General features: G+C 41.0%; 1 protein-coding gene across 2 annotated transcripts in view; it reads right to left on the bottom strand.

The window, feature by feature from the left end:
- LOC133498215 (synaptosomal-associated protein 25-A-like) overlaps positions 1 to 12621 on the bottom strand; it is a 41490-nt gene that overhangs the window by 12801 nt on the left and 16068 nt on the right. For both annotated transcript variants that reach the window (XM_061814782.1, XM_061814783.1), the window contains 3 exons: positions 6776 to 6883; positions 6213 to 6254; positions 707 to 755 (listed from right to left, as the gene is read on the bottom strand). In XM_061814782.1, the coding sequence (XP_061670766.1) occupies positions 707 to 755; positions 6213 to 6254; positions 6776 to 6847 (163 nt within the window). In that variant the 5' untranslated portion in view covers positions 6848 to 6883. The remainder of the gene's footprint in view (positions 1 to 706; positions 756 to 6212; positions 6255 to 6775; positions 6884 to 12621) is intronic.

Genomic DNA, 12621 nt, shown 5'->3' with positions numbered 1-12621 from the left:
ACCACAAACATTGTTGTCACATTACTTTTATGGAGTATTAAAGCAACCTCAAACATGTTGTCTGATGATTAATGTAATTAATAATGAATAAATGCCAAGAAAAGCAGAGGGTAGCACGTCAGCCGCATCAGCTTAGCAAAACGTTCTCTGCAGCGTTTGTAGTAAATTGTTAAAAAGCAGTTACATTCTTCACATTACACAGTACAAAGCGGATAAATCCTCAAGTACGTAGTGTTAATATTGACCAAAAAGGTTTCCAATTAATCAAATAATGCCATATAAATGCCCTATTTTGATATAAAATCCTCTTGAATTTTCACGAGAACAAGCTGTTTAGAGAAAAATCACCATAATTCACTGGTTCCCAAACTTTTTCGCAGTGCCCCCATCTTTCGAAATTACATTTTCAGAGTCCCTATGATTCCTTGTGTATCAACAAAAACGTGCAACAGCTGGGTGGAATTTACTAATGAAAACTGGTCACGGTCGGTACTGGTAGCCCCGCACCAACATTGTCATAACACCGCACCCCCGAGTTCAAAGCCCACTGCCATAGCTGCTCTCGATTGCAAAAAGGGTTCTAACTCTGCATTAATTATACAAGCAAAGAGCCGTTCAAATCGAGTTTGCCACAGCAGCAGGAGAAAGGTTAAGCAGACGTGAATAAAAATGGCCACGAAGAGATGGTTGGCACATCTCTACTCACCTCCCTGCTCGTCCAACATCACCAGAGTCCTGATGCCAGCATCTTTACTCTATTCCAGAAGGAGGAGGAGGAGGAGGAAGAAGAAGAAGAAAAAGAAGAAGAAGAGGAAGAAGAAGTAGAAGAAGAATCATAAGAATCAGACAAGGTTAGGGGAAAAAAACCATGCTGAGATTGAAAAGTCTTGAAACTGAATTAACTGGACTGATTCTTCCTCACTTTTGGACTAAACCTTCTAAAAAGAACAGTACCGACCTGACCGCCTTCACTAAACCCTCAACATTAGCAGTTATAGACTGGATGTTCTGGACTAAACCTTCTATCATGTATCTGATGGAATAGAAATGTTTGTCTGAACATTACAGAACAGACTGAACCTCGTGGGTTAACCAACCTGGGATGAGCATTCCACACTGAATTGAACCATCCATGCATCCGTTTTCCAAACCGCTCATCCTCACAAGGATGGCAGATTTATAGGTTTCAGCGCTATCACCCACCCCTGATTTTACAATTTACTAGTCAATCTCCAAAAAGGGAGGTCCCAAAAAGTTTGAAACCCACTGGACTAAATTTACTCGACTGAACGACCTGGACTAAACTCTCGATACTAATCCTTCTGAACTGGATCTTTTGGATTAAAATTTCTAGAGTGAAGCTTCTTGAGTGGATGTTTCAGGTTAAACCTTCTGGACTAAACTTAGACTGAACCAAACAATGTAAATGAAACTTTCTGGAGTGAACCTTCTGGACTATACTGTGGTACATGGAATTAAACCTTTTGGATGACAGATTTTGGAGCAGACCTAATGGACTGAATCTCCTGGAAGAAACCCTCGAGACGCCAACCTGTAGAGTGAACCTTTTGGACTGAGCCGTTTTAATTAAACCTTCTGGGGTAAACCTGGACTAAACAAATTAATTTTAACCACAATAATGAATATTTCTAGATTTTATCTTATTGAATGAATTTTCTAACATGAACCAGCTAGACTAAAACCAGACCGAATGTTATGGAATAAACATGTCTGATTTCATCTGGAACGAACTTTCTGGACTATAGATTTTATATGAAACATTTTAGATTTTAACACTTGGACTAAATCTAATTTTGTTCCAAGCCTTTGGGATTCCACATTTTGGATTAAAATTTTTGGAATGAACCGGGTGGAGTAAATCTTGACAGAATGTTGTCGACTAAACCTTTCTGGGCAGAATTCTCTGGAATTAACTTCCTGCATTAAACCATCTATATATTTTTTTTTTTTAACTGTCATGATCCTGCTGCTCCAGCCCGGGCTGTGCGGGTGACCGCGTGGTCGCGCTAATTGGGAGGCACACACCTGCGCCTCATGCGGGCTAATTGGCCCCGGTGTATATAGGTCCAGGGGGACGACTGGTCCGGCGCCAGATCGTTGAGGTTCATGCCCCGTTCCAGCACCCCCGTATCTCTGATCATATTCCTGTGTGTACCGACCTACGCCTGTTCTCCGAGCGACCCCGTAAGCCTGACTCCTTTGACACTTCTCCCTTCCTTGATGGATCTCACGTGTACCGACTCCTGCCAGCCCGCTGACCTGCTCTCTACGCCCGACGTCCTGATTACCGCTGCTATACCTGACTGACTTAATAAACATTTTTCCCGAAATACCTCTGCGTCTCCCGTGTACTTCTGCATTTGGGTCCTACCCCCGTTCCGATGGGTCGTGACATTAACTAAACATTCTAGAATGAACCTTCTGCAATGGGGCTTTTGGATTTCATTTTAGGAATTTGACTGCTGGAATAAATCTTCAAAACTCAATGTTCTGGACAAAACCTTTGAGACTAAACATTGATCTGGGCTCCAATGATTTGCAATGATCCAGGTGTATTAAACCTTCATGACTGGATATTCTGGACTAAAGATATTAAGAATTAACTGTCAGGACTAAAAGTTCAAGACAAACCATTCCATTTTGGATCTTTTGGATTAACATTCTCAAACGAAGCTTCTAAGACATGGGTCACGAACTTGGTGCCCATGGCCACCAAGTTGCTCACACAGACCACATGAATAGTCTCCGGAGTTTTTCTAAAAACTGCTCACAAGTGATGGGACACGTTCCTATAAATGTTGTAGAAACAATGATTTTAAAATGTAAACGCTGGCAAAGATTTATAGAAATAAAGTATCGCATATCTACTTTGTAATTTTGGTGAGAAATCACAAACTTGCTCTGTGTCTTCTCATAAAAGCATTGATACATGATCATCCAGACTAAACCTTCAAGAATAAACGTTCTGGCCTGAACCGTCTCGGAAAAACAAGATGAAGCCTGCTCGGATAACGGAAAACACATCCAAGACAACGAAAAAGTCCAGTTGTGATCATTCAGTGCCCTGAGAATATAACAACCTGGATGAATGAAAATATTCACAGTCATAGAGTGAACAAGCTGATGCTACCAGAAAGAACTTCAAGAAGGAGTCTCAGAGTCTCAAACTTTTCCAAAGAAGCCTTTTGTGTAAATTTTCTCTTGTGTGTTTTGTTTACTGGACCAGTGGTAGAAATTTGATGACAAAGCAGCAGTCATATCTCATTTGTCTTGTTGGTCCCAAACAACAAACACAAACACAAGCAACAACACACTTGATTAAACAGACACTATGCTCAAGCAAACAACAGCTTCCCTCTCTACATGTGGTCATCCCACGGATATTCCGGCTTCACGCGTCACTTCTTCTGGAGTCCAGTATAATGTGACCTTCTTGGAGAGACCACTGGGTACACACACGCCTGTTGGCCGGTGTTACCAATACTCGGCTCCTTCACACACTTGCACTGACTCCCAAATATTTCAGGAAGGGTTGATCATGAAGAATCAGCGCTTGCTTAGCAGCTCGGAATCGTGGGAGGCTTCCTGTACTGTGCCACCGAGCCAATGGCATCAAGACATGCTGGCATAATTTCTTGAGGCACAACTTCATAGAATCTTGGGATTTGTTATGTTTAAGCAAAACATTTGGCTTTGTATTCATATCTACTTCACTTAAAACACCTCTGCTTGTCTATTGTGGGATCTTAATGGTGCATTATTTATTTATTTAACATTTACACGTGTGCATTTGTGATTCTTTTCACACAAATTCCAAAATCCTTGGCAACTGTTATTAAAAATGGAATTGTGATCATATAATAGCATAATTATTACGCATTTATGACAAAATATATTTGAAGAAACAAATAATCAATAGGTTTAATATAAAATTAAATGAGTGTAATTATAAAGATAATAAAATCAATATATTAACTTTCTTTTATTGTTTTATTCTTCAATTAATTCACTTATTGACAATATTGTACTATTTTTAATAATAACCAGAAATAGAACATTTCAACAGGAAAAATTACAGTATTTCTGACACTTCACAATCCTAATTTAGATTGACTCTTGTCAATAAACTAATACATTATTTAATGAACTAATTACATGTAAAATGAATTATTTGGGGATTTGTTTCAATCCATTATGAGTCGTACATTCTGATAAATTGTTAGTTAACATTATTGATAGAAATATTCATAAATTATTGTAAAAAATGTATGCAATGTCTACAAAAAAAAACCAAATACATTTTCTGTACTCTTGGATACCCAAATGGCTAGTGACAGTTATCACTAATAACAATAATAATAATTATTATTTCATTCCTTCATGTTCCTTTTTGCTTATCCTCACTAGGGTCAAGTATGTGCCGGAGCCTATCCCAGCTATCTCAGGGTGGTACACCCTGAACTGGTCGCCACCCAACCGCAGGGCACACATAAACAACCAGTCTTCAATTAGCCAACCCTTCATGTTTTTGGGATGTGGGGAGAAACGGAAACGACGTACCTAGAGAAAACCCATGCAGGCATGGGTGGAACGTGCAGACTCCACATAGGTAAGAATGGGATTTGAAGCTTGGTCTTCAGAAGCACAGGTGGATGTGCTAACCAGTCATCCACTGTTCCACAATAACAATAATAATAACAATAAAACTAACAATTATAATCATAAATAATTATTATTATTACTATAGAATTAAATGTATTTACAAATGATTGAATATATATCATATGTAATTTTTTATTGCCCTATTTGCAACTTGATAGCTGCAATTGTTCCTCTGCATCTTGAGCGAGTTCGTAACCCAGCAGGACTTTATGAGGTCACCCTGCACCAGAAAGGCTCTTAGGGAGCCGCCATCTTGTACACTAAAGGTCATGTGCGAGGAACATTAAAGGGGGGGGCCACATTAGCATAAGACAAGGACGCTGACCTCGCCGTGCCAGCCTTGCTCGGCCCGCCAACAGTTATAAAAACAGCGCGGGCAATCATAATCATGTCGTGAATTCAATCTCCAACTACTTAAGAGCAGTAGCAGAGCAGTGAGTGATGGTGATGATCTTCATGCATTGTAAATGTACGTGCTGCTGTTTATCATGAAGCGCGCTTCCCGCTGGGTCCGCCTGTGGTGCGCTTATTCAATTAGCCTAATCTTTACCGTCCGCCTAAGTCAAAGTGGCTTGCACGGGCACGTGTGACCACAGGACCAGGAAAAGAAACAGGAAGGCACCATCGCACGCTTTGCCTTGTTTGTTCTGTCTGGAACTTTGCAGGCATGGAACAGAAAGTTCCACACATGGAGCTGTCAAAGGATAAGCTGCCCTAAATATAATACTGTGTGCTTGTTGAAGTCATCATGCAGAACAAAACAACAAGAGATGGTGTCGGGTGTCATTTGCGCAATGGCGTCCATCCCATTGCTCAAAGACACAAGTGAAATTCAGTAGCGAGCCGTGTGCTCGTTCGGGGGTTCAATCTCTTTAGCGGGTCTCCAATAGGAGCCCTTTCGGTCCTACAGCCGATCCCCCGCAGCCACAGAGCTGCTGCCAGTCTGATTTATGCAGATGTGGCCCAATGAGCCTACGTAAGGTCAGCTGCTGTTGTCTAATTAAAGGCGGACGTTTATGCACGGTGGCCTATTTTTAAACATCAGACTAAAGATTGTGAACTTTGCTCTAAAATTGGAAGCATTCTGGGTCCGTTTGATTCGAAACACAGCCCATTCTAGGAGGCAATATTTTTTTGTGTTGAGGAGGGTGATGAGGGTGCACGGTGGACCACTGGTTAAAGCGCTTGCCTCAAAGTTCTGAGGACTGGGATTCAAATCCCAGCGCCACCTGTGTGGACTTTGCATGTTCTCTCCGTGCCTGCGTGGGGTTTCTTTGGGCACTCCGGTCTCCTCCCACATCCCACAATTATGCATTCATTGGAGACATTAACTTGACCCTAGGTGTGATTGTGAGTGCAAAATGATTGTTTCTATGTGCCCTGCGACTGGCTGGCAACCTGTTCAGAGTGCCTAGTGATAGCTGGGATTGGCTCCAGCACTCCCGTGACCCTCGTGAGGATAACCGGCTCAGAAAATGGATGGATGCAGGGTAATGGTGGGAAGTACGAGGGAGGGGCAGTGAACTCACCTCCTCCACCAGAGCCAGCATGCGGCGAGTGCTCTCCAGAGACTGGAACAAAACAACATCAAGACAACATGAGTATGGAATCCACAAATCCACAGATCACGTCATTTTTAAGATTGCCGCAATTATTGCTATTTTTCCACATTTCTTCTTTAACTCACCAAAGACGTCTTCACCCTTTAATATTACTTTTGTCTCCTCTCATTGATTTTCCATTCATTTATTCATCCATCCATTTCCTATTCAACCATCTTCCCATTTCTCCCTCCATGGCACGCATGCATTCATCATATCTTTTCACCCATCCATCCATCTATGGTATATTCTCCCATTTTCTCATCCATCTGTTTCATAATTCATCCATCCATCCATCCATCCATCCATTCTTTTATACCTCCATCCACCCAGTAGCCCTCCCTCAGTCTTCCTCACTTGCTATGATGTGCTTATGAATATTTAATGAGTCTATTTGAGCTGCTTGAGCTGGTTATTCTGAGCTCCTTGCTCCGCTTAGCTTGTTAAGAGGACAAAGTCTTTAATGTCAGCAATTTTTGTTATCATTTTACCTCGTCGGCGATCTGGTCGGCGCGGGTCTGCAGGTCAGCCAGCTCATTGCGCATATCCGCTTCGTCCGCCATGGTGGGTGATGAACCTTGAACTCACCGACAATGTATCTGGAAGGAAAACACACGCACACAAATAATAATATGAAAAAAAAATACACATCCACAAATGCAATTATTTTAGGTTTTATTCTAATTATAGTTTACAAGTCTTGGCCTTGGGTATCAAATTTTGTGGTAGAGGATGTGTAAATGTGTGTTGCTTTGAAAATTAAAGTTCTGGAATACTTGAACAAGAAAAGTCAGGACAGTACTCCCTCGTTTATTCCAAGGATTCGGTTCCGGACTATCCCTGAACTAGGTGAAATCTGAAAAGGAGTGACCACATATTTTGGGGGATTATATATAAATAGTGTACTTTATTTTAAAGATACATTAACCTCTCCAGACTGATTAATGTTCATGACACCCCTTTACCATTCTGCCATATTGTTATAAACACTTTTTATACTCTTAAACACCTTTTAAACTTCTAAACATACAGTAATGTACAGTAGTATTGTACAGTATTTACATTTTATTCCTTGTAATGTGTGTTGTAATTTTTTTCCTTCTCTCTTTTTTTAGTTTTCACGTTTTAACTGGGAGATGTTGATTTTACCACAAAAAAATACACTACACTCAAAATTCTGGCATATAGTGAATTATGTGCAGTATGAAGATGGGGAAAAAATTGAATACATGAACTGCAAGATAAAGAGGGAACCCTGTATTCCCAGTTATTGCTCAGCACACCACTTGCAGTTCCGCCTTAGCACATTTGTAGGCATGTCCCCATGACCTTTGGGATTCTGCTCCAACAAAACAACCGAGTGTGAGGTTCCACAACCTGCTACTAGCGAATTACAGAGCATCATGTGACTTTCCCACAACACAAACGACACATCTTCAAAGTTTCACCAACTCGACTTTGAGATTAGGAGCTCCAAATCTGTATCAATCATAGTTGACATTAACGCCAAAGTGTCATCCCTATAAACATTCTAAAATAGATATTGTAATGAAAAATACATATAACATTATTCACTTCAATGTCGATACAAAAAAATAAATAAGAGCAGAGATCCGAAAGTGTCATTCGACATCCAAGTGGTGGCCATATTGGCCGTTACTACTGTCCGTGACATCACCCCGGACATTCGCCATTGAAAACATGCTTTGCCACCTACTATGGGAAACGAACACGCCTCTTCTGATATGGAAGGTCTTTTCGAAGAAGAGAACATCTCATAACCGAGTGAAGTGACCGGGGAAATATTACCCTATCGTTTCGAGGCATATTTAGATGATGTGCTGATCACGGCCAAACCACCTCCCCACCTGATCCACCTCCGCGTGGCGGTGATAAAAACAATGCCGCCCGCAAGCGACAATGACGCCGTGGCTAAACCGCCTCCCCGTCTAATCCACTTCTGTAGCGGAGATGAGCCACCGCAGCCTGGCACCGTGACGAGCTACCTCAGCTGAAGCCATGTTGACAAGGCCAGCGGCCGGCTCAGCCTTGTTGACAAGACCGGTGGCGATCCACAAGGCCTGCGGAGGCCGTTCTTCAGCGGCTGCTTCACGAAAGGCTTCCGATGCGCACATCGACACATTTAGCACCCCTGACTTACGGATTACGCCCCCCCCTCCCCAACTATTGTTTTTTTTTTTAGTAGCTGTATACACACCTACCTGTCATTTGGAACCCACGAAGCTCTCATCCTTTTCACCTGTGCAATCCATCTTTTGGAAAAGTTTGATGAGCGAATCCATCCTCCCAAGTCTTCCAGCAATATCCAGCTGGCATTTTGGCTAACATGAAAGAACAAAGAGCTACCTTCCAGCAGGTAAAACTAATATAAACAGATGAGACCGTTTGAGTGCGCTACTGCCCTGTATGTCACTTCCTGCTTCTTCTCGAAAACAAATCCCTCAAGAGGATTTTCATGGCGGGAGTTACAAAAAGTTGTATACGTCGAAATCATGTTTTGTGGTGAAAAAAAAAACGGCTGGGTCCATAGCGGCTAACGTTTTTTCATTAATAACATACTAAAAATCATGCATTTCATGACAGTGGACCTTTAAGGTCATTTCCACTTATTCCGGAGGTTCGGTATCCTGCACTTGGATCCTACGCCACCCTCGCCTCGTGCCAGATGTGGCATCTGTAGAGCTGACCTTAAGATGGTGGCTACAGAAAATGCAACTTAGTATTTCAATAACAACTATGGGGGGAAAAAAAAAAATCAAGATAATTTCTAATGAAGGCTCCTCCCTGCGACGATAACTGCGGGGTACTCTGTAGTTGAGTAATTGGAGTGACTGACTGCAACAAAAAGTATTCCATTATTTACACTTTACAGCGGCATGCATGACTGGCCGGGTGTGCTGATGTTCGCCATGTTTCACTCTCACTACCACAGGACCCAAGAAGAGGAGGAGCTTGCTCCATCCATCCACAATCACAATACAAAACATGAACTACTTTAGTGCACAAAATATATTTTATGTTCACTTGAACAGTTTCCGGATTGGCTACATTAAATATACTGCTCAGCGACTGTGTTGTAGGCTACTGAGTACGACTGAGACAAGATTTGGACTCGTGATCAATATTTACATTAATATTTAAATGTTTTTTTTTTTTGCGCTTAGCTTTCATTTTACTTTCAATGTTTTATCTCATATCTCATCTTTTATCTTTATTTATTTTTTTTTTTTTTACAGTCTGGTGTTCATTGTAGTTTTCGCTGAAGAGCAGGTTTCAACATCAATAATCTTATTTTGAGGAAAGGGCATATCTTCTTTCAAAGAAAAGTGCAGTATTGTTTGTCTTCATTTTAGGAAAGCGTAACATCAATAATGTTATTTTTTTGGGAATGCATGAGATTCATAAGTATAGCAGTTCAGGTTGTGACCCACCTCTTGCCCGGAGGTAGCTGGGATAGGCTGCGTCACGCCCGCGGCCCTCGTGAGAATAAGCAATACAAAAAATGGATAAATAATGAAATTTATTTTATTTTTGAGGATGTGCGACCTGTATTTCTATTGTAGCCCTAACAAGGTAAGGTATTTTAATTTCATCTATGACAACTGGAAAAAAAACTTATTGGCGGAAGGGCTCCTTGTCAAAAAGAATATTTACCATTGATGTAATTATTAACACTATCAACAATTTAAAGGTAGAGGTTGCAGTTTTCAAAGTGCCACCAGGATTTGAACACAACTTCATCCCGAACAAAGCCACGTTCCTTTCTAATGTGAAAGTGCACGAGATGTGTCTTGTGTGTCGACTGTTTTGGTCACGGTGAGACAAGTTTTAAAATTGTACTTAAAATTAAATTAGAGGCATAACATGTTGCCAGATAGAGATATACTTTTCAAAAGATCATTTTGATACTATTCTGCTGTCTGGTCATACAATTTCACCATACCCCAATCCGTCCATTTTTTGTACCGCTCATCCTCACTAGTATTGTGGGTGTGCTCGCGCCTATATCAGCTGACTCTGGGTGAGGGTCAAGGTGATGCACCTATTTTGCAGGATCTCTGAGCGAAAAAGGCTTCATCCAAGCACATCTTTTTGCTTCTAATCCAGCTTTTTTCTATTCATTTGAATCAAACCACTGTTTGAGTCTGAAGGAGGCCACACTGAGCAGTCTGTGATGATGAGATGATGTATGTCCATCCTGCGCCCGTCCCTGCCTCCAAGATGCTTAATAATTCAACACCCGCTTTTTTGCACTCTAAAATATTTATGTCCACATTTTACATTTCCGCCCTAACAATAACACAAGAAGGGCAAAATATGAACACAAACGTATCCTTCCGACATTTTAAAAATGGAAATCTGCGGTGTCGTCCCTCAAAATGGACAACTCGTATGCAGTTGCATTTCTGTGCTTCCATTCATAATGAATACAGACCAGAAAAGAATTTCTATGATATTCTTCTGCTTGCCTTTGCTTCATTGGCCTTTGGGACTCCTAGTTTGGAGCACTGTCAACGCTGCTTCACCCCCCCCCCCCCAAAAAAAAAAAAAAAAAAATTGAAAGAAAGAAAGAACGAAAGAAAGCGCAAAATTCACAGGAAAATTTTGAATTATCACATGAGTGATGGATCTAGATGATTTGATTGAACAATATATTACTTCCTATGGCTCAATGTAATTTGATTTAATTTAGTTTATGAAAATACAACTAAAACCACGTAGACTTATCAGCCTAGATGACATATTAGTCCAAATTAAATGATTTAATAAAAATATGGTTATGTAGCCAATGAAATTACATATTTAAAAAATGGTACTCTTCAAAAAGTAAGCCTGGTAATTTAGGAATTTACCATTAAGGCCAGTTGAATTGAGTTGCCTTTTAGAAGGAATAGACTACAGGCAAAATAGTTTCATTACATATCACTGCAGTTTAGATGTAGAATTTACCACTAATAACAGATACTCAAAATAAAATTTTTAAAAACAGCAACAACAAAAAGATGTTTTTTTTGTACAGTACATCTTTATGCACTCTAATGACGATAAAACAATGCTAAAATGTTCCTGTACATGTTGAAATTTAACTAAATAAGTAGTATTTCTTATGTGCCTGTTCTCACTCCCTTCCTCAAACAGTTCAGTCTAACCCTTTCACTCCCAGTTGAAGTTTACTGTTAAACTGATATCAAACAAAAGAGAATTCATCATTGCATTTTCAAACATCAAACCGTTCAACCAAACCACACAATTGTGTCTAAAGAAAGTCTGCTAGCTTAATACTAACATATAATGCTCAACACCACAGACAAGCTAAAGGAAATTAACATTGATGTTAAGGTAATTGTTAAATCTTCAAACAACTGTCACTTTCATATCCACAGTGCAGACTCTCATACAAACGAAACATCTAACCTGCTCTGCGGCAGCAACAACTTTTACTGGAACTCAAAGTAGTTGAGACCTTCTCTGCATCTTGGCGCTCTTAATTACAGTATGACGCACGTCTTCCAGTAGACCTCACAGCTGCCCAACATGTTGTGGCGCAAAGTGATATTACATCACATACTAAAAAAAAAAAAAAAAAAAAAAAAAAAAACGACACCTAGTTTAGCACAAGGTAATAAGCAAGTAGGCTTGACATGCATGACTTTGATGGCAAAGGTCAGCCACCTGGTCTCCATCATCTTCACAGACATCGATTCAAGGCCCCGAGAGCCCCCACCCCTGCCCTCCCCATGTCCAATCAGCTGGCTTGAGGGACAGTGGCTGCCATGTTCAGGAGGATTAAAGTCAGAGCGAGGAAAAGAGGATTTACTCTCGCACTACACTCTCTCCTCCAAAGCTCTTTCCACACTTTGTCTTCCATACACACACAACGTAAGCAGCACTCGCACTCGGCCATTATTGGTGGGCCCAGGCCCATTTCACACCTAAATTCTGATACATTGGCTTGAGCAGCCGTTCTCACCCTTTTTAAACCCTACACCACACACTATGGCCCCTGTTCCAGCTGAAGAAAAACTGCTGCCATCACGTCGACTAAACCACTACGCTAGCGCTATTAGCACCCACCTGAATGCTCACTGACGAATAGCCTGAATCGTCAGCCAATAAATTCACCAAACATCCTCTTATAAGAGTGAATTGTCATGGGTCTGTTTTTCAATAGTTTGTCATTGTGTTGCAGTGTCAGGGTGAGCGATGGCGGCCGTGGACATCGGCGATGCACCTGTCACGAATCGTAGTCATCGGCTGCCTATTTAGGGGCATCGGTGGTGAGTTCCTTTTGGTTTAGTGTGTCTCGCCATCGCTT

This window comes from Syngnathoides biaculeatus, chromosome 3, assembly GCF_019802595.1.
Source record: "Syngnathoides biaculeatus isolate LvHL_M chromosome 3, ASM1980259v1, whole genome shotgun sequence".
NCBI lineage: Eukaryota > Metazoa > Chordata > Actinopteri > Syngnathiformes > Syngnathidae > Syngnathoides > Syngnathoides biaculeatus.
Note: the sequence above shows the minus strand (reverse complement) of the source record. Positions and strands in the feature narration are given on the sequence as shown.